The following is a 24,245-nucleotide window of genomic DNA, read 5'->3' as shown; positions in this document are numbered from 1 at the left end:
TAGGAGAGGGAACAAGGACATATCCTCCATGGGCGACACAAAATTCTGGTACTGAGCACGGGAAATTCCCTTTACTACGCGAGCTCAGCAACGCATGCGGTTTCCACGCAAGCCCTCCCAATGCTTACTGTAACCACGCATATGCCTTAACAACATATATGCGTGGTTAAGTCAAAGCACGGTCTAGATGCCGAGCTGATTGGCAGGAGAGAAAACAGGAAGAGGAAGGACGATCGGGAGACAACGCAGTGAGGTAACTGGGGCTTGGGCTGGGCTTAGTGGGGGTAGTTTTTCGGGTTAGATTTTAGGACACAGGGGGTGGGTCAGGGTTGTTTGTAGGGCAGGGAGCAGTTTTAGGGCTCAGGGTACTTAGCAAGTGTAGGGAAGTTTTTAGTGCTCAGGGCAGGGGGCTGGGTTGGGGTATTTTTTAGAGCGTGTGGACAGTTTACAGGGCAAGGGACAGATTTAGGCCTCAGGGCAGGGGGCCTGGGTTATTTTAGGCATGTAGGGGACAGTTGGTAGGGCTCAGGATGGGGGGTTGGAGTCGGGGTAATTTTTAGGGGGGGGGAACAGTTTTTTGGGCTGAGGGCAGAAGAAAAGGGAGTTTACCAGGCACGGGGAGTTTTAGACCTCAGTGTGGGGGGGCTGGGTCGGGGTACTTTAGGGATGTAGGGGACTGTTTTTAGGGCACAGGGCAGGGGGGGCTGTGGTCGGGGTAGTTTTTGGGGTTAATTTTTAAGGCTCAGCACAAGGAGGAAAAGGGACAGTTTACAGGGCAGGGGTATGATCTTTAACATGCCTGTCCCTTTACCCATCATGTATTTACCACAAAATTGTGTGGTAAAGGCTTGTGCGGTATAGACGCGGTCATGGAAGAGACCACGTTTTGCAGGCATACGTTGTTCAGGCATGCATTGTACCATTGTACAACCATTGAGTAACAGGTTTGTAGGATTGCTGATCCATTGTCTTGCAAGACATCGGAACAGTGGTACAGTCAGTTGTTTGGAAAAAGCCATTTTTGAGAAGTGAGAAAAAGTGACCTTTCTATGATCAGAAGGCCTGAAGATGATTTGTTTAAATTTGTTTATCGAAATTTTTTATTTTAAAAACTTTTCACGTACTTAAGACAGGCACCATTGGCAATCTAGGGATTTGTAGCACTGCTACTTACTTGGGTGTTAAAATCTCACCCAAAATCAGTGAGGTAATCACAATTAATTATGATACTTTACTAAAAACTACTGCTCTGTTATTAAAAAAATGGCATAAGCTCCACTTAAATATTATTGGCAGGATCAACTTGATCAAAAGGAAAGTACTGCCCAAATTTCTCTATCTATTTCAGTCCATTCCGTTATTACTTAATTTTTTTTTAAGAAACTTGACGGGATATTAACAAGTACCCAAAAGTAAACTACATGTGGTTCGAGGGCCATGGTGCAAGACATGCCTGCTTGCCAGATCTTTAGGTGAAATGGAACAACTATGTCTTTAGAGCTTTACAATATGTCAGATGATCATAAAGGTTTCTTACTTAGACTGAAAGAGTTCTTATAGTTACGGTTTAGGGTTAGACTGGTGGTATTATCCTAGGATGCGGCGCTTCAGGGGACTGTACACCTTAATATGTTTCTAGTCTATCTTGGGAACGGTGCTAAAGGAGAAGAGAACCACACTTACTCTTCTAACATAGGCTAAGCCTAAACAACATTTGAACACTCCTTAGCACACGTTACAGTATTCAGCATGAATTTCACATGTGTATTCCACTCATACATAGGTTATGCGAAAAGAATTGTGCGAGGTCCTTGTAAGTCAGGTTTGTTCAGCAGGTGTTTTTTATTTCGATCGATGTCACAGCCAACACGTGTTTCGTCAGTAGGGGATGTAACCCTTGACTTTTTCAAGGCTGTTAAGTGAAAAAAGAGTAATGGTTTTGTGACACTCTTGGTTCAGTCTGAACAAATTGTTATTGTACATTACTTTATGTTACATTGACATACGGTGGTGGGTCTTATTTACAGTGCTCATATACATATGTGGGTATTAACTAAAGGGAAGTTGTATTAAGGAAGCAACTTCAATTATACATGATTTGCCCTCAGAAATTGAGAGTTTAGTCCAGTGCGCCCATTGAGATATGGAGAAACCAGTGAGTTGTTTTGTCATGCTTCTTACTTGTAATCGTGCATTGTGAGTACTTATTTTCAGGGTGAAGACTTCAGTTTATGAGGTTGAGATTTGTGTTATAGTGGCATGCATGATGTAAAATATGAAATAAGTGCTCGGGGTACCTATTTTCCTCGAGTGTTCCTTTTTCTGGGTGAAGAGAAATAGATCAAAATGGGATTTTTAGATAGATTCTCAGCTTTTTATCGGTGCAGTAACTAGGTTATGTTGTCTGTGAACTGGTTATACTCTGTTACTCACCTTCCTTGAGGTGATAATTCCAACCCTCGAAGGGGTATCTGTTAGGGGACTTCGGTTCGTCTATGGGTTATTCTTCCAGTAAACGCCCCAGTATTGGTGTGTTTTGAGGCAGCTGTAAATCAATATGGAATTTATTGAGATTTTGTCTAGTAGTAATTCTAATTATTTACACTGAATATATGCCATTCTATCCTTGGGTAGGTGAAATAGCCTCTGTACGGCTGCTAAACAAGTGTCAGGTGGTCCTTGACATCTGCTTTGTATAGTATTTTGTTGCATGCGGTCCTCACCGTCAGTGAGTTACTTAGGCAGGGTTTATAGTTTCTATATGTGTCAATTGGCTATAGTTATCAACAAGTGCCATTCGCATGTGAGCTCCAATACTGAGCTATTTAACAGGGTAATATTATGTTAACCCTATTTATACACTTTCCGTTATGCCCCTTATGGGAGCAAGAGAGCCCAAGCAGCATGGTTAGGCTGCCGGTCCTTCCACATGCGCCCGTACCCCCATTTGTTCTAGTCCTGTGTGGTCTTACCTTTCGCTGTTCGCGCTATCTCATTCTCGACTGTCCCCGCTGCTCCGTGTTTTGGTTGCAGTAATCTGTCTCTTGTGTTTCACGCTACTGTATTAAACCGGTAACGCCCTATGTCACGTGATGCGTGATCGTTCCTGTTTAGTCTTGTTGAAGTTAGTGGGATGTAACCTCACTAACACAGCGGCCATCTTATCCTATCTAATAAGATATGACAGAATAAAGATTGGGGTCTCCACTTGACCCGTTTGCCACTATATTATCCTGATAGTCTAATTATTATGGTTATTCGGCAATGTGGTTTTCACCTATCTTTTATTCAGCCTATTTTTCGTAATTAGTGTCGTTGGTAGTCTGGGGGGGGGGGGGGAAGTGCTCGTATATGCTTAGCGTTGTGCATACAGTATTATTGTGCAAAACAGTTTCTATTTGTTTGTCCACATTGGGTAGTGTCTGTTTTTGGTGAGTGGTGATCGTGATTAGTGTCCACTCGTTTTTTTATGCGCAGTGCTTCCCATCTATAAGTGTTACTACTATAGTGGTATAGTTCGTATTCTCCATACAAAATGGGTGCAGTACAATATTTGCCACAAGGTGGTCTTATCATCATTATCATAGCAGTACAATTTTTGCCACAAGGTGGTCTTATCAGCATTATAGTAGCAGTGCTTATAATGACACTATCATACATTGTTGATTTAGTGCACACACATTAATGTCTATTGTAAAGTTACATAGGGTGGTCATCATTGTACATGTTAGTAAAGTCAAAAATGTGTATCTGCTAACTATTAAGGGTAAATGTGAGATGGTATATATTCATTTATTGGCAGTGCAGTACACATATACTGTTAGTAGACCCATGTCATTCTTTCCCTGTCTGGATATGGTGTTGTCAGTTATGTTCCCAAGAAAAAATGATACTCTGGGTCTATGTTAAGACCGTGTTCCACGCTTTTCAGAGTCATGATCCAAGTTGCTTCTCTTCTGCGTAATGTCAGTTCCCTATTACCTCCTCTTGGATTACAGGGGGTGTGTTCAAAACCAAAGTATTTGAAGGAGTGGTTGGTAGTTTGTGCAGGGCATACGGACATATGTGCAGCTACAGGGTATCGCATGTCTCCTTGTTTCACTGCCCTGATGTGTTCATTTATCCTGTCCCTTAGTGGTCTCTTGGTGCTGCCTACATATCTTTTTCCACATTTGCAGTCTAGAGCGTAAACTACATATTTGGTTAGACAGTTTATGGTACTAAGGATACGGTATTTTTTGGTGTCTGTTGTTCCTTGGAAATCTTTTTTCTTTTTGTAAGCCCATTTGCAGGCTGCGCAGCCTGCACAGCCGTAGAACCCTGGTTCTGATAGCCATGTGTTCTTTTTGTGTATATGGGGATAACTGGGACTTAGTATATTTTTCAATGTTTTCCCTCTTCTGAAGGTTATTGTTTGTCTCTCTGTTATGTGGCCCCTTAGCATAGTGTCTGACCTCAGTAGATGCCAGTGTCTGTTTAGACTCTTTCTTAGGATTGTTGCCCAGTTGTTGTAACCAGTTACGAGTCTAATTTTGTCATCTGTTCTTATCTGGCTCTGCTGTTTGTCCCTTAGTGTGTCTGTTCTGCTTACTGTGTCTATTCTTTCAGCTGCTTTTAGCAGATTGTTCCTTTTGTACCCTCTGTTCTCAAATCTTTTGATCACCCCTTTCTTCTGGGTTTGGAATTCAGTTTCATTGCTGCAATTGCGGCGGGTCCTAATTAGTTCTCCATAAGGGATTGCTCTTTTTTGATGTTCTGGATGTGCACTAGTAGCATGTAATAGGGAATTGCAAGCCGTGCTTTTCCTAAATAGTCTGCTTTGAATTGTTTCTTTCTCTATATAGAATTCTACATCTAGAAAAGCCAGTTTTTAATTGCTAAATTCCATTGTGAATTTTATATTTTGATCATTGTGGTTCAGGTACTCATGGAATTGATGTAGTTTCTCAGTTGTGCTGACAAAGGGGGAAACATGGTGATAATGCGAAGCTCAGACTATGACAGTGAAATTCTCACCCAACTGAACAACACTGAGTGCTATGAAAAACTATCCAGTAACCCTATATGGAAACTCACAGACTATATCAATACATTACTGAAGAAATGCCATGGGTCAGGTCTCATAAATGACCAAGAATCAACGTACTTGAAAGTGGACAGGCCTAGATACCCATGCATTTACACAGTGCCTAAGGTACACAAACACCTAACCTCTCCACCAGGAAGGCCAATAATATCAGGCATAGGAGGACCAACAGAGAGACTATCAGAATTTGTGGACTTGTTCTTAAAACCCTTAGTGTTAAGTCTCCCCTCATATATTAGGGACACAAAACACATACTTGGCATCATGGCAGACTTACCGTGGGAAGAGAACATGTTATTGGTCACACTAGACGTCGTTTCCTTATACACATGCATAAAGAGGGAAACGGGGCTTACAGCAGTAAGAAGAATGATGAACAAGAGACCAGCAAGTGCTTGGTCTCACACAGAGATGATCTTAGAAATGGTAGAAACCATTTTGGATAACAACGTTTTCCTATACAAAGATCAATGGTACCGACAAAAACAAGGGGTGGCCATGGGCTCTAAATTTTCTCCCTCATACGCGAATTTAGTAATGGGGAGATTCGAAGAAACTAGAATCTGGGGCGCACCGGCATCAGAATGGAACGATGATATACTGTTCTGGGGCAGATACATCGATGACTGCATCATGATTTGGACAGGCACAACTGAGAAACTACATCAATTCCATGAGTACCTGAACCACAATGATCAAAATATAAAATTCACAATGGAATTTAGCAATAAAAAACTGGCTTTTCTAGATGTAGAATTCTATATAGAGAAAGAAACAATTCAAAGCAGACTATTTAGGAAAAGCACGGCTTGCAATTCCCTATTACATGCTACTAGTGCACATCCAGAACATCAAAAAAGAGCAATCCCTTATGGAGAACTAATTAGGACCCGCCGCAATTGCAGCAATGAAACTGAATTCCAAACCCAGAAGAAAGGGGTGATCAAAAGATTTGAGAACAGAGGGTACAAAAGGAACAATCTGCTAAAAGCAGCTGGAAGAATAGACACAGTAAGCAGAACAGACACACTAAGGGACAAACAGCAGAGCCAGATAAGAACAGATGACAAAATTAGACTCGTAACTGGTTACAACAACTGGGCAACAATCCTAAGAAAGAGTCTAAACAGACACTGGCATCTACTGAGGTCAGACACTATGCTAAGGGGACACATAACAGAGAGACCAACAATAACCTTCAGAAGAGGGAAAACATTGAAAAATATACTAAGTCCCAGTTATCCCCATATACACAAAAAGAACACATGGCTATCAGAACCAGGGTTCTACGGCTGTGCAGGCTGCGCAGCCTGCAAATGGGCTTACAAAAAGAAAAAAGATTTCCAAGGAACAACAGACACCAAAAAATACCGTATCCTTAGTACCATAAACTGTCTAACCAAATATGTAGTTTACGCTCTAGACTGCAAATGTGGAAAAAGATATGTAGGCAGCACCAAGAGACCACTAAGGGACAGGATAAATGAACACATCAGGGCAGTGAAACAAGGAGACATGCGATACCCTGTAGCTGCACATATGTCCGTATGCCCTGCACAAACTACCAACCACTCCTTCAAATACTTTGGTTTTGAACACACCCCCTGTAATCCAAGAGGAGGTAATAGGGAACTGACATTACGCAGAAGAGAAGCAACTTGGATCATGACTCTGAAAAGCGTGGAACACGGTCTTAACATAGACCCAGAGTATAATTTTTTCTTGGGAACATAACTGACAACACCATATCCAGACAGGGAAAGAATGACATGGGTCTACTAACAGTATATGTGTACTGCACTGCCAATAAATGAATATATACCATCTCACATTTACCCTTAATAGTTAGCAGATACACATTTTTGACTTTACTAACATGTACAATGATGACCACCCTATGTAACTTTACAATAGACGTTAATGTGTGTGCACTAAATCAACAATGTATGATAGTGTCATTATAAGCACTGCTACTATAATGCTGATAAGACCACCTTGTGGCAAAAATTGTACTGCTATGATAATGATGATAAGACCACCTTGTGGCAAATATTGTACTGCACCCATTTTGTATGGAGAATACGAACTATACCACTATAGTAGTAACACTTATAGATGGGAAGCACTGCGCATAAAAAAACGAGTGGACACTAATCACGATCACCACTCACCAAAAACAGACACTACCCAATGTGGACAAACAAATAGAAACTGTTTTGCACAATAATACTGTATGCACAACGCTAAGCATATACGAGCACTTTTCCCCCCCCCAGACTACCAACGACACTAATTACGAAAAATAGGCTGAATAAAAGATAGGTGAAAACCACATTGCCGAATAACCATAATAATTAGACTATCAGGATAATATAGTGGCAAACGGGTCAAGTGGAGACCCCAATCTTTATTCTGTCATATCTTATTAGATAGGATAAGATGGCCGCTGTGTTAGTGAGGTTACATCCCACTAACTTCAACAAGACTAAACAGGAACGATCACGCATCACGTGACATAGGGCGTTACCGGTTTAATACAGTAGCGCGAAACACAAGAGACAGATTACTGCAACCAAAACACGGAGCAGCGGGGACAGTCGAGAATGAGATAGCGCGAACAGCGAAAGGTAAGACCACACAGGACTAGAACAAATGGGGGTACGGGCGCATGTGGAAGGACCGGCAGCCTAACCATGCTGCTTGGGCTCTCTTGCTCCCATAAAGGGCATAACGGAACGTGTATAAATAGGGTTAACATAATATTACCCTGTTAAATAGCTCAGTATTGGAGCTCACATGCGAATGGCACTTGTTGATAACTATAGCCAATTGACACATATAGAAACTATAAACCCTGCCTAAGTAACTCACTGACGGTGAGGACCGCATGCAACAAAATACTATACAAAGCAGATGTCAAGGACCACCTGACACTTGTTTAGCAGCCGTACAGAGGCTATTTCACCTACCCAAGGATAGAATGGCATATATTCAGTGTAAATAATTAGAATTACTACTAGACAAAATCTCAATAAATTCCATATTGATTTACAGCTGCCTCAAAACACACCAATACTGGGGCGTTTACTGGAAGAATAACCCATAGACGAACCGAAGTCCCCTAACAGATACCCCTTCGAGGGTTGGAATTATCACCTCAAGGAAGGTGAGTAACAGAGTATAACCAGTTCACAGACAACATAACCTAGTTACTGCACCGATAAAAAGCTGAGAATCTATCTAAAAATCCCATTTTGATCTATTTCTCTTCACCCAGAAAAAGGAACACTCGAGGAAAATAGGTACCCCGAGCACTTATTTCATATTTTACATCATGCATGCCACTATAACACAAATCTCAACCTCATAAACTGAAGTCTTCACCCTGAAAATAAGTACTCACAATGCACGATTACAAGTAAGAAGCATGACAAAACAACTCACTGGTTTCTCCATATCTCAATGGGCGCACTGGACTAAACTCTCAATTTCTGAGGGCAAATCATGTATAATTGAAGTTGCTTCCTTAATACAACTTCCCTTTAGTTAATACCCACATATGTATATGAGCACTGTAAATAAGACCCACCACCGTATGTCAATGTAACATAAAGTAATGTACAATAACAATTTGTTCAGACTGAACCAAGAGTGTCACAAAACCATTACTCTTTTTTCACTTAACAGCCTTGAAAAAGTCAAGGGTTACATCCCCTACTGACGAAACACGTGTTGGCTGTGACATCGATCGAAATAAAAAATAACACCTGCTGAACAAACCTGACTTACAAGGACCTCGCACAATTCTTTTCGCATAACCTATGTATGAGTGGAATACACATGTGAAATTCATGCTGAATACTGTAACGTGTGCTAAGGAGTGTTCAAATGTTGTTTAGGCTTAGCCTATGTTAGAAGAGTAAGTGTGGTTCTCTTCTCCTTTAGCACCGTTCCCAAGATAGACTAGAAACATATTAAGGTGTACAGTCCCCTGAAGCGCCGCATCCTAGGATAATACCACCAGTCTAACCCTAAACCGTAATTCAGAAACTAGGGGCAGCTCTTAGGACCACCATGACTTCAGCAAACAATGATAGAAATAATAGAGACAGAGAGGCCGAAGACCTCTTCAACAATTTGGGAAACCAAACAGCAAGTACCTCAGCAGGACAAGGCCAGCAACCCCCCAGAAATGAAGGTCTTAGAGAGAAATTTGTAAGACTTGAAAAGTTAAAAATCAATTAAATATCTAGGTGGTGGGACGCAGCAACTCTGAAGCAGTATGTTAAAGTCAAGAGAGTTCCAAGAGGCCTTAGATCACAAATAATTCCAACTTATGAGGACCTGGAACCAGATCTCCTAATAGCTTGGGAGAAGGAACTAACTAACAACTCTAACAACCTAATGATGATCCTGATTGAAAACTGTGAAAGAAAGGTGGCCAAGCTACAAGCTGACATTGACAAACTAGAACTTGAAATAAAAGAAGTAAACCAGCCTGATGTGACCAACAAAAATTATCTGATCCTAAACGACATAATACAGAGACATGTCGCAGACATAAAATTAAGAAAGAGTAGGAAACTAAAAAGAGACGAACGTGACTACCTAAGTGGGAGGGTTTTCACCTTCGCTAAAAAATACGATCACCTGGTCCCTAAAACAAACACCCAAAATCAAAGTGAAACCACTTCGGTAGGATCAAGCTCAACATCCATAGATACCATCAATTCTACTGGTAGTGAAGGTGAAGGAGCTAGAGGCACAACTGACCCTAACAATAGTTTTTTATTGGAAATCAACAGAATAAAAAAGGGAAACAGGGAGAACAGAAATACAGGTCAACAAGGAAGACAAGGAGAGGCAAAAGGGGTGGAAACAGGTCAAGACAGACAAGGGGTGAGAACCAGGTCCTGGAACCAGAATCAGAAGAAATAAGAAATGTAACTGTAATGAATCTGAGTGACTCTGAACTCACAAGTGATATGATTTCTGTGCTAGAAAAAGGCATGAGTTTTTGTCCAAATGATGTTGGTGATTTCTGTAAAACCAAAATTGATTTATTCAAGTTCACAAGACGTTTAAAATTGAAAAAACATTTCGAAATGAATAAAACAATGAATAAAGAATTGCAGCCAAATTTGGGTATGATGGTGACTGGTGATTACTGTATACAAGATATTGTGGATGCCCGACTATTGCTATCACTAACTGATTGTGAAGATGAGGTGTTACTCACAGATCGAATCATGAGAGACCTAGACATAAACATTGATTACAATATCACTAGCAATCTTAGGGAGAAATCAACATGGACACCAACACTCACATCTGGCAACAATATAGACTTATTCTTTAAGGCGGTTACATGTGACCTTGAGAAACACAACTCTAAGAATACTGCCACACATCTACACAGAGACAACCTATCTCAAGGAGAAAGGAAAGCCCTCTTAGAATTAAGCAAGAACAGAGAACTCATGATCAGGGAGGCTGACAAAGGGGGAAACATGGTGATAATGCGAAGCTCAGACTATGACAGTGAAATTCTCACCCAACTGAACAACACTGAGTGCTATGAAAAACTATCCAGTAACCCTATATGGAAACTCACAGACTATATCAATACATTACTGAAGAAATGGCATGGGTCAGGTCTCATAAATGACCAAGAATCAACGTACTTGAAAGTGGACAGGCCTAGATACCCATGCATTTACACAGTGCCTAAGGTACACAAACACCTAACCTCTCCACCAGGAAGGCCAATAATATCAGGCATAGGAGGACCAACAGAGAGACTATCAGAATTTGTGGACTTGTTCTTAAAACCCTTAGTGTTAAGTCTCCCCTCATATATTAGGGACACAAAACACATACTTGGCATCATGGCAGACTTACCGTGGGAAGAGAACATGTTATTGGTCACACTAGACGTCGTTTCCTTATACACATGCATACAGAGGGAAACGGGGCTTACAGCAGTAAGAAGAATGATGAACAAGAGACCAGCAAGTGCTTGGTCTCACACAGAGATGATCTTAGAAATGGTAGAAACCATTTTGGATAACAACGTTTTCCTATACAAAGATCAATGGTACCGACAAAAACAAGGGGTGGCCATGGGCTCTAAATTTTCTCCCTCATACGTGAATTTAGTAATGGGGAGATTCGAAGAAACTAGAATCTGGGGCGCACCGGCATCAGAATGGAACGATGATATACTGTTCTGGGGCAGATACATCGATGACTGCATCATGATTTGGACAGGCACAACTGAGAAACTACATCAATTCCATGAGTACCTGAACCACAATGATCAAAATATAAAATTCACAATGGAATTTAGCAATAAAAAACTGGCTTTTCTAGATGTAGAATTCTATATAAAGAAAGAAACAATTCAAAGCAGACTATTTAGGAAAAGCACGGCTTGCAATTCCCTATTACATGCTACTAGTGCACATCCAGAACATCAAAAAAGAGCAATCCCTTATGAAGAACTAATTAGGACCCGCCGCAATTGCAGCAATGAAACTGAATTCCAAACCCAGAAGAAAGGGGTGATCAAAAGATTTGAGAACAGAGGGTACAAAAGGAACAATCTGCTAAAAGCAGCTGAAAGAATAGACACAGTAAGCAGAACAGACACACTAAGGGACAAACAGCAGAGCCAGATAAGAACAGATGACAAAATTAGACTCGTAACTGGTTACAACAACTGGGCAACAATCCTAAGAAAGAGTCTAAACAGACACTGGCATCTACTGAGGTCAGACACTATGCTAAGGGGACACATAACAGAGAGACCAACAATAACCTTCAGAAGAGGGAAAACATTGAAAAATATACTAAGTCCCAGTTATCCCCATATACACAAAAAGAACACATGGCTATCAGAACCAGGGTTCTACGGCTGTGCAGGCTGCGCAGCCTGCAAATGGGCTTACAAAAAGAAAAAAGATTTCCAAGGAACAACAGACACCAAAAAATACTGTATCCTTAGTACCATAAACTGTCTAACCAAATATGTAGTTTACGCTCTAGACTGCAAATGTGGAAAAAGATATGTAGGCAGCACCAAGAGACCACTAAGGGACAGGATAAATGAACACATCAGGGCAGTGAAACAAGGAGACATGCGATACCCTGTAGCTGCACATATGTCCGTATGCCCTGCACAAACTACCAACCACTCCTTCAAATACTTTGGTTTTGAACACACCCCCTGTAATCCAAGAGGAGGTAATAGGGAACTGACATTACGCAGAAGAGAAGCAACTTGGATCATGACTCTGAAAAGCGTGGAACACGGTCTTAACATAGACCCAGAGTATCATTTTTTCTTGGGAACATAACTGACAACACCATATCCAGACAGGGAAAGAATGACATGGGTCTACTAACAGTATATGTATACTGCACTGCCAATAAATGAATATATACCATCTCACATTTACCCTTAATAGTTAGCAGATACACATTTTTGACTTTACTAACATGTACAATGACGACCACCCTATGTAACTTTACAATAGACATTAATGTGTGTGCACTAAATCAACAATGTATGATAGTGTCATTATAAGCACTGCTACTATAATGCTGATAAGACCACCTTGTGGCAAAAATTGTACTGCTATGATAATGATGATAAGACCACCTTGTGGCAAATATTGTACTGCACCCATTTTGTATGGAGAATACGAACTATACCACTATAGTAGTAACACTTATAGATGGGAAGCACTGCGCATAAAAAAACGAGTGGACACTAATCACGATCACCACTCACCAAAAACAGACACTACCCAATGTGGACAAACAAATAGAAACTGTTTTGCACAATAATACTGTATGCACAACGCTAAGCATATACGAGCACTTTTCCCCCCCCCAGACTACCAACGACACTAATTACGAAAAATAGGCTGAATAAAAGATAGGTGAAAACCACATTGCCGAATAACCATAATAATTAGACTATCAGGATAATATAGTGGCAAACGGGTCAAGTGGAGACCCCAATCTTTATTCTGTCATATCTTATTAGATAGGATAAGATGGCCGCTGTGTTAGTGAGGTTACATCCCACTAACTTCAACAAGACTAAACAGGAACGATCACGCATCACGTGACATAGGGCGTTACCGGTTTAATACAGTAGCGCGAAACACAAGAGACAGATTACTGCAACCAAAACACGGAGCAGCGGGGACAGTCGAGAATGAGATAGCGCGAACAGCGAAAGGTAAGACCACACAGGACTAGAACAAATGGGGGTACGGGCGCATGTGGAAGGACCGGCAGCCTAACCATGCTGCTTGGGCTCTCTTGCTCCCATAAGGGGCATAACGGAACGTGTATAAATAGGGTTAACATAATATTACCCTGTTAAATAGCTCAGTATTGGAGCTCACATGCGAATGGCACTTGTTGATAACTATAGCCAATTGACACATATAGAAACTATAAACCCTGCCTAAGTAACTCACTGACGGTGAGGACCGCATGCAACAAAATACTATACAAAGCAGATGTCAAGGACCACCTGACACTTGTTTAGCAGCCGTACAGAGGCTATTTCACCTACCCAAGGATAGAATGGCATATATTCAGTGTAAATAATTAGAATTACTACTAGACAAAATCTCAATAAATTCCATATTGATTTACAGCTGCCTCAAAACACACCAATACTGGGGCGTTTACTGGAAGAATAACCCATAGACGAACCGAAGTCCCCTAACAGATACCCCTTCGAGGGTTGGAATTATCACCTCAAGGAAGGTGAGTAACAGAGTATAACCAGTTCACAGACAACATAACCTAGTTACTGCACCGATAAAAAGCTGAGAATCTATCTAAAAATCCCATTTTGATCTATTTCTCTTCACCCAGAAAAAGGAACACTCGAGGAAAATAGGTACCCCGAGCACTTATTTCATATTTTACATCATGCATGCCACTATAACACAAATCTCAACCTCATAAACTGAAGTCTTCACCCTGAAAATAAGTACTCACAATGCACGATTACAAGTAAGAAGCATGACAAAACAACTCACTGGTTTCTCGATATCTCAATGGGCGCACTGGACAAAACTCTAAATTTCTGAGGGCAAATCATGTATAATTGAAGTTGCTTCCTTAATACAACTTCCCTTTAGTTAATACCCACATATGTATATGAGCACTGTAAATAAGACCCACCACCGTATGTCAATGTAACATAAAGTAATGTACAATAACAATTTGTTCAGACTGAACCAAGAGTGTCACAAAACCATTACTCTTTTTTCACTTAACAGCCTTGAAAAAGTCAAGGGTTACATCCCCTACTGACGAAACACGTGTTGGCTGTGACATCGATCGAAAAATAAAAACAACACCTGCTGAACAAACCTGACTTACAAGGACCTCGCACAATTCTTTTCGCATAACCTATGTATGAGTGGAATACACATGTGAAATTCATGCTGAATACTGTAACGTGTGCTAAGGAGTGTTCAAAAGTTCTTATAGTTAGGTTGTCTGCTTTAGAAAAAGTTGAGTCTCCACGTCAATAATAATTCAGAACGTAAACAGGGAGATGGGCCTTTGGGCTTCTGATCCTTGACTCAATCTGGGCCAACAGGAATATAAAGTCTTAGTTCATGTAGTGTGTGGTAGATGGCGAAGATGGCCTTCAAAGAATCTCTCCATGCTACAAGAACTTATTGCTGAGCCCAGACAGCTGGACTGGTGTGGTTTCAAAACCAGAGAAGACGGGGAAGTCATGGCACAATAGTCTGTGATAGCTAAAGAGAACAGGGTAGAGTTGTGTCAAAAGCACTGTTCTTCCTTTCTACAGAAGTACCAGAAACAGACTGGACGAAAGTCCCATATCTCAAGCAGATGAGACTACCCATCACTCTTGCTATTAAAGAAATGAGAAAAATGTGCCTTTCTATGATCAGAAGGCCTGAAGATGATTTTTGTTTATTGAATTTTTTAATTTTAAACTTTTCACATACTTAAGACAGGCACCATTGGCAATCTAATGTATGTTGACACTGATAGAAAAATGTACAAAGCAAATGTTCTCAAACAAACATTACATAATCAGAGTAGCGCCCCCTTGAGTCAACATATTAGAAAAACAATATAAGTCAGTGACAATGTAACGCCGCCCACCTAGACGCACCCCCCACCCACAACTGCACAGTGATCGCATATTGGAGATTGTATGACGTCCATCACTACTGTTTGAATGTTCATGTTGTAACTTGGATATGCATATGAGGTGTACAATGCTTGGGGTCTAGCAGACTTTACGGGCTTTAATCCCACTGTCATGATGACTAATTTACTCTGCATCGTGAGCCTGCTCAGGCACCTCGTCTATCCCTTGTAAGGGGGGTTCCTGCATTCCCGAATTCTCCTGCCAGGAGCTGCAGAAGTCTGTTTGTATTGCATCCCATGCTACTGCCAATGGCAACGCACGTAGTCCTATAGTGTCTTCGCGGCAGAGCGCATAAGGCCTGAAGAAAGGGACTGCCAATTGCCCCAGTCACTTTCCTCACCACAGGGTCTTGGAGAGTCGTTCATTACTGAACGGGGTTGAATGACTCAATACAAGTGAACCCCAAAAAACACGATCACAGTGATAGGCTACACATTTAAAAAGCATATTATGATTGATTTGCCAGTGAGCAGTGATGCTGTGTGGGAAGGTTCTGGTCTCACTGAAAATCAATGAGCATCCCAAGCAAGTGACCAAGGCCCAAAGAATGACAATCTCCACACATCACAAACTTAGGAAATTACTCTGCAAAAGGTACTGTTGCACAACTGAAATCCTACATAGATGGATGGCAAAAACAACTCGAAGTGAGACACACCAGCAATACAGGTGGACACGAGGACGACAAATTCAGACCTTCCATGGGTTCGTTGATTTTACACACCTTTAGCTGCTAGCGAAGTTTTTGATTTTATTTATGTGGCAACCGTTTACTCCAAAACTAAGAACAGAAATTAATGGATAAGAATATCAAGTGTATGCAGTCCCTTGCTAGGTTGAAAAAAACAGTACAGCGTAGAGCATGAAAAAAATACTTTATTTATAAACCAATCTGCGACTATATACAGAGAATGTACAACTGCCTAATATTAGGAAAAACTATTTTTGCAAGTAACAAGGAGCGTAGTTTGATGTTTTACACAACAGAATGATTTGAAGGCTGCAGGCAATCATTATATTGTAATATATTGCTCAATGGATACAACTCGTGTACGAAGCAGGAGAACTAGAACCAAAACAAAATACCACTAGGAAAAGAAGCAGAAAAACCTTCCCATAACAAGGACAAGGCTAATTTCTTATGCTGTCACAGATGTTACATTTCAAAGTACCGCTGTTGAATGTTTGGGGCACAGTGTAACAGCAGGCGCAATATTAACCCCTTGGGCGCGGCCGCGATTCTGCGCCTGTGCAGCGTTTTTAATAAGTGGGCGGGTTCATGGCAGCCCCAGCCGTCATCAGCACACGCCCACCGTGGTGCATGATAGACGGGGGCCGTCATCAGCATAGACGGGGTTAAAATCAGTGATTGCAGCGTACTTATGTATCTGCTATGGATTGTATGAAATAAGGGAGCATAGCAGTCTCTGCAACCAAGTTAAATACCAAAGCAGCATCAACATTTGTACAACTGTAGATGGATACCACAGCTTCTATTTCACAGAGTTACAAGCCAATGGTGGCTTTAGATTGCACTGCTGGTATACATCGATACTAACCACCTGGTTGTACAACTCGCTGCTAGCTATATATCATGCTAGTCTCCCTAGTCTACAAACACAATATTCTGCTAGCCTATCCTAGGAGGCCTTCCTTTCTCTCCGAGAATCAGACCGGGCCTTCAAAGCGGACTTCGGAGTCACCAAAGGGTTATAGTGAGGCGTCCAGGTGCCCCATATGCACAGACCATCAGAGTTACTGGACAGAGTCCTCAGGAGTCAAGCATGCAGTACTCGTATCTGTGGGGTTGCAAAAGGATTCTAGGTCGATTTTAAACACTGCACTGTGGATTTTACTCTGGGAGGCTCTCCATTTTAAGATCTGCTCGGTGAGCTCTTCCATCTCCGTCTCCATGGTTTCCATTCGCACTAGGGAGTTGTCCTGTGAAAGAAGGCAAAGGGAATAAACTTTAGGCAAAGAACTCGTAGGTGGAGACTTGCTTATCAAGGGTTGTTTATCTCCAGAATGGACGGAGGTCCTTTAACAAGTGCCAAAGTCACAGCTGCAGTGATAGCTTCTATGTGAAAATATATCATAATAAATACCATTAACTACAAATAATGAATCCAGCAACGAAAGGATTTTCTAAACAGAAGCCTGTACAAATATAAACGTATCGCATGCTAACCTTTTAAACATTAAACAGCGTATTCATAGTATGTCTCCCACCCCACCTTGGCTTGGAAGGTTTTGTTACATTTTAAACACATATCTACACATGGTGGAGAACAACCATTACCACTGCAGCTTTTTCCCTCACAGAACAACGAAAATATCCCGTTTTACCAGCCTTTCTTTACTTTGTAAGCCGAAGATGAACCACTTGTATTAGGGGACACTGAGAAGGGGATCAAAGTTACAAAAACAACAAAGAAACCAGCAAAGTGCTGAAGGACGCCGGTTTCAAGAAGGTAGTTGAGGAACAAACTCATTGTTCCTTTATTTTCTCAAAACTTCATTTTTCGGAAGGTTTAACAATCACTGACAAAGAAAGCCATGATGTCTGACTTTTTTTACTATTTAAATGAGTGTTTCTTCACTTATTGGCACGTTTGTACGTGCTTCTGAGGGCCAGTGAATCAGTCAAAATGCGGATCCACGGATGGACGTTGTTGGGACAGGAATTATCCCTGCATGGTATACAGTGCTGCCCCCTTTCCTTGAGAGCCTGACTCCATGTATCTGGTATCCTAGTGTTCGCTTTTGGCTCTAGGCTCACACTAATCTAGAGTGTACACAGATGCCTGTCCCTTGATAGGCGTGAGATTCTGGATCTATCATGTGACCTGGATGAGTGCACCAAGTGTGCCCTCGTTGTGCAGACAATGGATTACCTCCCAGTCGTGGGTGTCGCTCACAGAGTGGTGGTGGCAGCAGACCATGTTCTCAGAATCCATAATTGCAATCAGACCTTTTATCTATTGCCCTACAGTGGAGGACGACTGGACCAGTAGTAAAAATCTGCGGTTCAAAGGGCCAAATCAGATCCTAGCGCGGAGGAGAGGTTGGGGAAGGGGGGTGATAGAGAGTGAAGGATTATGGAGAGCAGTCTGTGTGCTGATGAAAGAGATCCAGACTCTCCTCTGCAATTCCAATGAAGAATCTTTAAGACGCAGCATGGCGTGAGCTGCTGCACCCTAGATAAGCAACTGAAGCATGACCTGAGCTGCTGCATCTGAAGTTATAGACCACAGGCCATGGTGTGACCTGAGCCATGGTCTCGGACTCTCCTGGTGAGACACACTCGACACTTCACAACTACTAAGGAACAGGTCTGCAAGTAGCCACATTGATCTAGAAACGCACATCCTGAGCAGAGCTTTGATTAACTGGTGCAACCAACGAAGACGCCCTAAAAGGGTTGCCGTCTCAAGCTCAACCTGAGAAGCAGGTAAATGTCTGAGTTGTAAGGAAGCAGTGGGCAGGCGAGACAACAACCAGATCTACAGATTTTCATACACGCATGGCGAGACTCAGTAACAAAGACAAATTGACTGTGCAATATTGTAAGAGTGCCCAGGGTAAAACTGCACCACAGATTCTTGCTACTCATTGTTGAAAGGGGATGATTCATCTGGGTCAACAAGGGAGTGGGGGACTCGGGGCTCTAGCTGGGAGAGGCGCCACTGTACTCCAACACCAGGACACCAAGATGTATCATGTATATTTATTTTCGGATACAACATATTTCTATTGTGCACTAAAGTACTTTTCTTCTTTTAAGTAAAGTACTAGCTAGGACAATCCATTATTGCAATGATTTGTGTTTGAGTGGTGAGTTCGAGCACCTTCACATGATGCCCAAGAAACCTGCGATAACTCATCATTGCTACTAAAGTCAAGTGCTCAAGGGATTGTACTTGGCCCGGTTCGCACAGCCATAGCAGCATGGACCCCAGAACATCAGAGGCAAACAACCTCAACCCACACAGTCATGAAGAACCACCTCCTCCCTCTTCCCAGATTGGGGTCTGGAGGGATCCGAAGGTGAGCCATACTGGTCTTAGGCATTTCATCAAGTTGGATTTTCAGCTCAGCTGATGAAAAAGACTGATGAGGAATGAATTAATCCAATACCATAAAGAGTCTAAGTGATTTCTGATTTTGACGTAGTCATTTTCAAGCCTGGTATAAAAGTAGGGAGTTCTGAACTGCACTTGCAAAGTTCGGCCATCATACCTCTTATAGATGGTCACGCAGGCGATCAAAAGGTCTCGGTCAGCAGACCGGAGGCTTCTAGTTGGGAGGCAAGCCATGAACGATCTGTGAGGTATGGTCATGGTCATGACTTTGGAGATGCAGGGTGGGAAAGGACAGCAGAGCTTAAGGATGCATATGTCCATAGTACCGCTGATTATCAGAGAGTGAGCCTGGTGCAGGGGTAAGCTGGGTAGAAGTATCTGGCTGGTTGGTAATGTCCTAAGTGAACCTGACTCCTGCAGTTGCTATTAGTCATCTGAGATGACCAGCAGGTTTGGTGTAGTAACGCTCATAGTATGCCCTCATGATGCAAGTACAAGCTGGATGGCATTCAGCAATGAAGCCCGTAAGCAGACGCTGCTCACCATCCTTGGAAGGCCTGTGGTACCTTGGAATATGGGCAGGTGGCTGTGCCAGTCTCTCAAAAGTTGGACTCCTTTGCGGTAAATCGGTTGTCTCACATGTGGATTCATACAGCTGTTCTGCTAGTGAATTAGTGGTGAAAAAGAGGTATAACTTAATATGCCTTGACTGAGACCATGCATGGTCAGTATGTCTTGATATTGGTGACACCTCATACCCTATTATAAAGCTACCTCCAAGCCACCCTATGAACTTGTGGTTATGTTGCCTCAAGGATAACCTCTCTCCAGCCCTCCTCCTGACAATCTGTGAAATAGATGATGCTTCGGATTATTCCTTAAATCTTCATGCTGCGTACAAACAACGGCTACATTAAGGTCAGTGCTTACCATCTTTCTCCTATGCTCTTCTATATCAGGAATCGTGCGCACAGTCTGCAGGTACACTTCCAGTTTCTCCACAAAGGTGATTCCCAGCTTTAATAGCTCTGCAACATCCCTGCAAAAGAAAAAAACACTTTAAAATCACTAGGATTAGTACAAGTTACATATGTTGACAACACAAACCAAAATAGCAAGTGCAGAATCTCATTTACAGGAAGCCATATGTGAAGGGGAATTTAAGGTTGCACAAGAAAAAAACTCAATGAATACTCTTCACCAGCTATTTTCTAGTATTTCTACTATTGAAACTGGCTCAAGAATTTCACAATGACTGTGTGGCACCAGTACACCCACCCACCTTCACAAGTGGAGGCAAGCAGCTATTTTGATGACGAGAGCTAATATGCGAATGTGCAGGGTGCTAGAACTTGTAAGGGTTAAACCATTTTTCATACAACTAGAATTAGTAGAGGTTACATGTTGGTATTACAAAATGAAATTGCTAACACGGAGTCTCGTACAAAACAGTCAGAGATTTATTAGGGAATTTACTGCATAAGAACTGTAGTAAACCTGCCTTTTGTGCATGGTAACCCCAAATGTGTGACCTTTAGTTGAACCATTTATTTTTGCTGGCTTTAAACGTTGTGCACTTTACACTTGATAACCCGCAGCAAAAGTGCCTGTGCCCCCTTTAACCAGTTACATTGGCTTAGTGCTGAATGTCAATATCTAACGTGTCTGCAAGTTCCTAATAAATGGTGTAAAAAGTGCACCCAAGGTCTGGAAGTTAAATACCACTTGAGGACTACACCACTTATTGTACCATCCTCTACAGCGGCAGTGCAAACATGGCTTCAGGCCTACCCTGTGTAGCCTGGTTGTTTCAGTGTAAACATGCACTATGACCCTTAAATAAAATCCCTTTGACGGATAAAAACCTCCCGTTTAAATATTAATCACTTACTCCTAAGTAAGCCTTGTAGCCACAAAGTAGACTGCTTGATATGTAAAAATAGGATATGTAGAACGTTAATGTTGCCGTGTTCCTTTAGTGACAAGGCCCTTAAACGAAATTCACTCTGGCGGGCCTGGCTGTCCTATGTAGAAAATAGGAGCAGAGGTTAAAATACTAATATTGTATCTCTAGAATGGGACCAGCTAATAAAACAGAATGAACCCACTATTTTTAATGGTTCGTAAAATCCAATTAAGGAAAATTAGCTTTTTGGAAAGTTACCCTCTGCCTGAACTGTCAGGGGGCAAAAACACAAGTCCCTGCTAGCTCTTAGCCTTCAAAACATGTGAAAAATGTTAAATACATCCCAAGAACAAGCAATAGGCTGCTGAAAGAACAGAGGTGACTCCTCTGAACTCCACAGAATATGCAGGGTGGGGGCTGAGGGCATCCTTTTTGGCAATACAGTGTCAAATCCTGCTAGAGAGCTCTGGTGAGCCACATATTAACTTGGGGCACACTTGAAAAAGAAAGAACAGGATGGCAAGCCGTCTGGTTGATGGAGAACCCTGCTTTGTTTTACCAGATTTCAGTATCTGGGTTTGCTCTGGGTATAGTGCCAGAGTCAAAATGGATTTTAGTGTTAAATGTGAGAAGACAGTAGGACTACCAGAGTACACTTCTCTAACCCCATCCCCCAGGTCCTAAGCTGAATGTGGCCAAAGGCTATTGTCGTTTTAAAAATGCCCTAACAAATGGCATTTTGGGTCCATTTGCAGTACCGTACAAACCTACATAACAAGGGGAATTGAGTGCAATACCCGCACACATTCATTATTATTTCTCTACTGCAAACAACGGGTATTAGCACCACACCAAAAAAATGTCTTTTGAATCGATAGCTGGAATTACCGACAACAGAGCAAACACTAAGGTGTACACTACAGATGAAGCGACCCAAATTTACAAACTAATCAAGGAAACAAAGACTTTTGATGCCCGAGGAGGATCTACTGCACAACAATTAAAACAACTAGAATATCTAACGAGGCGAGAATTGAACCAACGTTTACATGCATCAACATTGATACAGTATCACCGCGTGAAACGAATCCCGAGAGGTCTTAGACTGGCGATACGACCAATGTTATATAGATTAAACAACAATCCCCAATTCATGGAAAAGTGGTACGAGATACTAAATAAATGTTCGCTTGACCTGATTTTACTATTGATTGACGAACTTGCCAAAACAATAAATGATCTAGAGGAAGAAATTTTCAACATAAAGAAAGATTTATCTGCTAAAATGGAAGAAGAACCATGGAATACATTTTTGGAAGAGATTGAAATTAAACTAGATAAGTACGGTAAAGAGCTCCAAGAAACAAAACTACGTAAATTCAAACGTTATACGATTGATTATAAGTTGAATGAGGCCTACGCCTGGGCTGAAATTTACGCAACAAGACGATACACAGGTAGAAAACAACAAGCCGCTTCATCCGAAGAAAGTGTAATATCAGACAACGACACAAATATGTCGAGGCAACCTGTGGGCCAACAACAACGCCCTAAACCTAGCTCGCAATTACCAACAACAGCAGACCAGGCATCCACATCATCTACTAATGCTTTTTTAGAGCAGGATCAACCTCAAAGCAAACCACCAGATCAGTCTACCACTCAGCAGAGCGACAAAAAACGCGAAGAGGAAAAGGAAAAAAAAAAAGGAACGAGAGAGGAAAACGGGTCTACGGAGCCAGACCAAAACCTCGTAATTAATATCTCCAAATACTCTTTGTCCAAATTTGAAGAAAAATTACTGAATAAAGGAACAACTTTTGTGAGCACTTATCGTACTAATGAGTTAGAAACAGAAGTAGCTTTTTTTAAATTCATGAGGATCCTACGACTAAAACACTTTTTCACAATAGTGAATCCTATTGAAACAGAAGACAATTCCACAACTATGTTCAAACCTAAAAGTACCTTCCTAGCTCCAATCTCCAACAAAAGTCTCGATACATTCGAAACTCTGGTAAAAGCAGATATGAGCAAGATACAATACAGGAGTAAATTGAATAACTTAACTAGAGCTGAACGCAGTGCTTTGCAAACTTTGGCGAAAAACAAATCAATTGTAATTCAAAAGGCGGATAAAGGAGGAGGAATAGTCCTAATGGATGCGGACTTCTACACACAAAAGGGTAACGAACATGTTCAGGATGTCAACACATATGCTAAACTAGATCAAGACCGTAACACAGGAATTGTGCAACTATTGGACAATATTCTTGATAAAGCAGAAGAGTTAGGTTGGATCGATAACACAACTAAACGCTACCTGAGACAAGTTTATCCTAGAAGACCGAAGATATATTTCTTGCCTAAGATTCATAAGGACCTACACAATCCTCCCTTCAGACCCATAGTATCTGGATGTTCATCAATTTTTGAAAACCTGGGGATATACATTGACGCCCATATGCAGTCATTTATCCGTCAGTGGCCGACATACCTAGAAGATACATCGGACTTTCTAAGAAGCCTCTCAACAATTCAAACAGAAGGATGTAAGGAATGGATCTTATGTACAATAGATGTTACATACCTGTACACATCAATCCCGCATAAACAAGGACTGGAAGCCATAGAATGGGCATTACTCAGACATGACAAGCCCGAGGGACTCAAATGCATAATCCTACAACTGTTAGAATTTTGCTTAGAAAACAGTTACTTTTCGTGGTTGGATGAATATTACATCCAGCTCACTGGAACAGCGATGGGATTCCCTGGAGCATGCATATATGCAAATATTTTCATGGCTACATTTTAATTAGATTACATACTGGAGGATCTCACTTGGCAAGAAGGAATCGTATACTACAAAAGATATATAGATGATATCTTCATAATTTGGAAGCGACCAACATCTGAGCTCATTCTAAACATCATAAGCTTGAA

General features: G+C 41.5%; 1 protein-coding gene across 1 annotated transcript in view; it reads right to left on the bottom strand.

Annotated features, from left to right (window-relative positions):
* Positions 1-16,169: 16,169 nt before the first annotated feature.
* Positions 16,170-24,245, bottom strand: part of LOC144781040 (HAUS augmin-like complex subunit 2) — a 62,864-nt gene continuing 54,788 nt past the window's right edge. Inside the window, exons 5-7 of the mRNA XM_078659658.1 lie at positions 20,324-20,432; positions 16,734-17,252; positions 16,170-16,533 (exon numbers count right to left, since the gene is read on the bottom strand). Of these exons, the coding sequence (XP_078515784.1) occupies positions 17,067-17,252; positions 20,324-20,432 (295 nt within the window). The 3' untranslated portion in view covers positions 16,170-16,533; positions 16,734-17,066. The remainder of the gene's footprint in view (positions 16,534-16,733; positions 17,253-20,323; positions 20,433-24,245) is intronic.

Source organism: Lissotriton helveticus, chromosome 9, assembly GCF_964261635.1.
Source record: "Lissotriton helveticus chromosome 9, aLisHel1.1, whole genome shotgun sequence".
In the NCBI taxonomy this organism is placed as follows: domain Eukaryota; kingdom Metazoa; phylum Chordata; class Amphibia; order Caudata; family Salamandridae; genus Lissotriton; species Lissotriton helveticus.
This window is presented reverse-complemented; position numbering and strand designations above follow the sequence as displayed.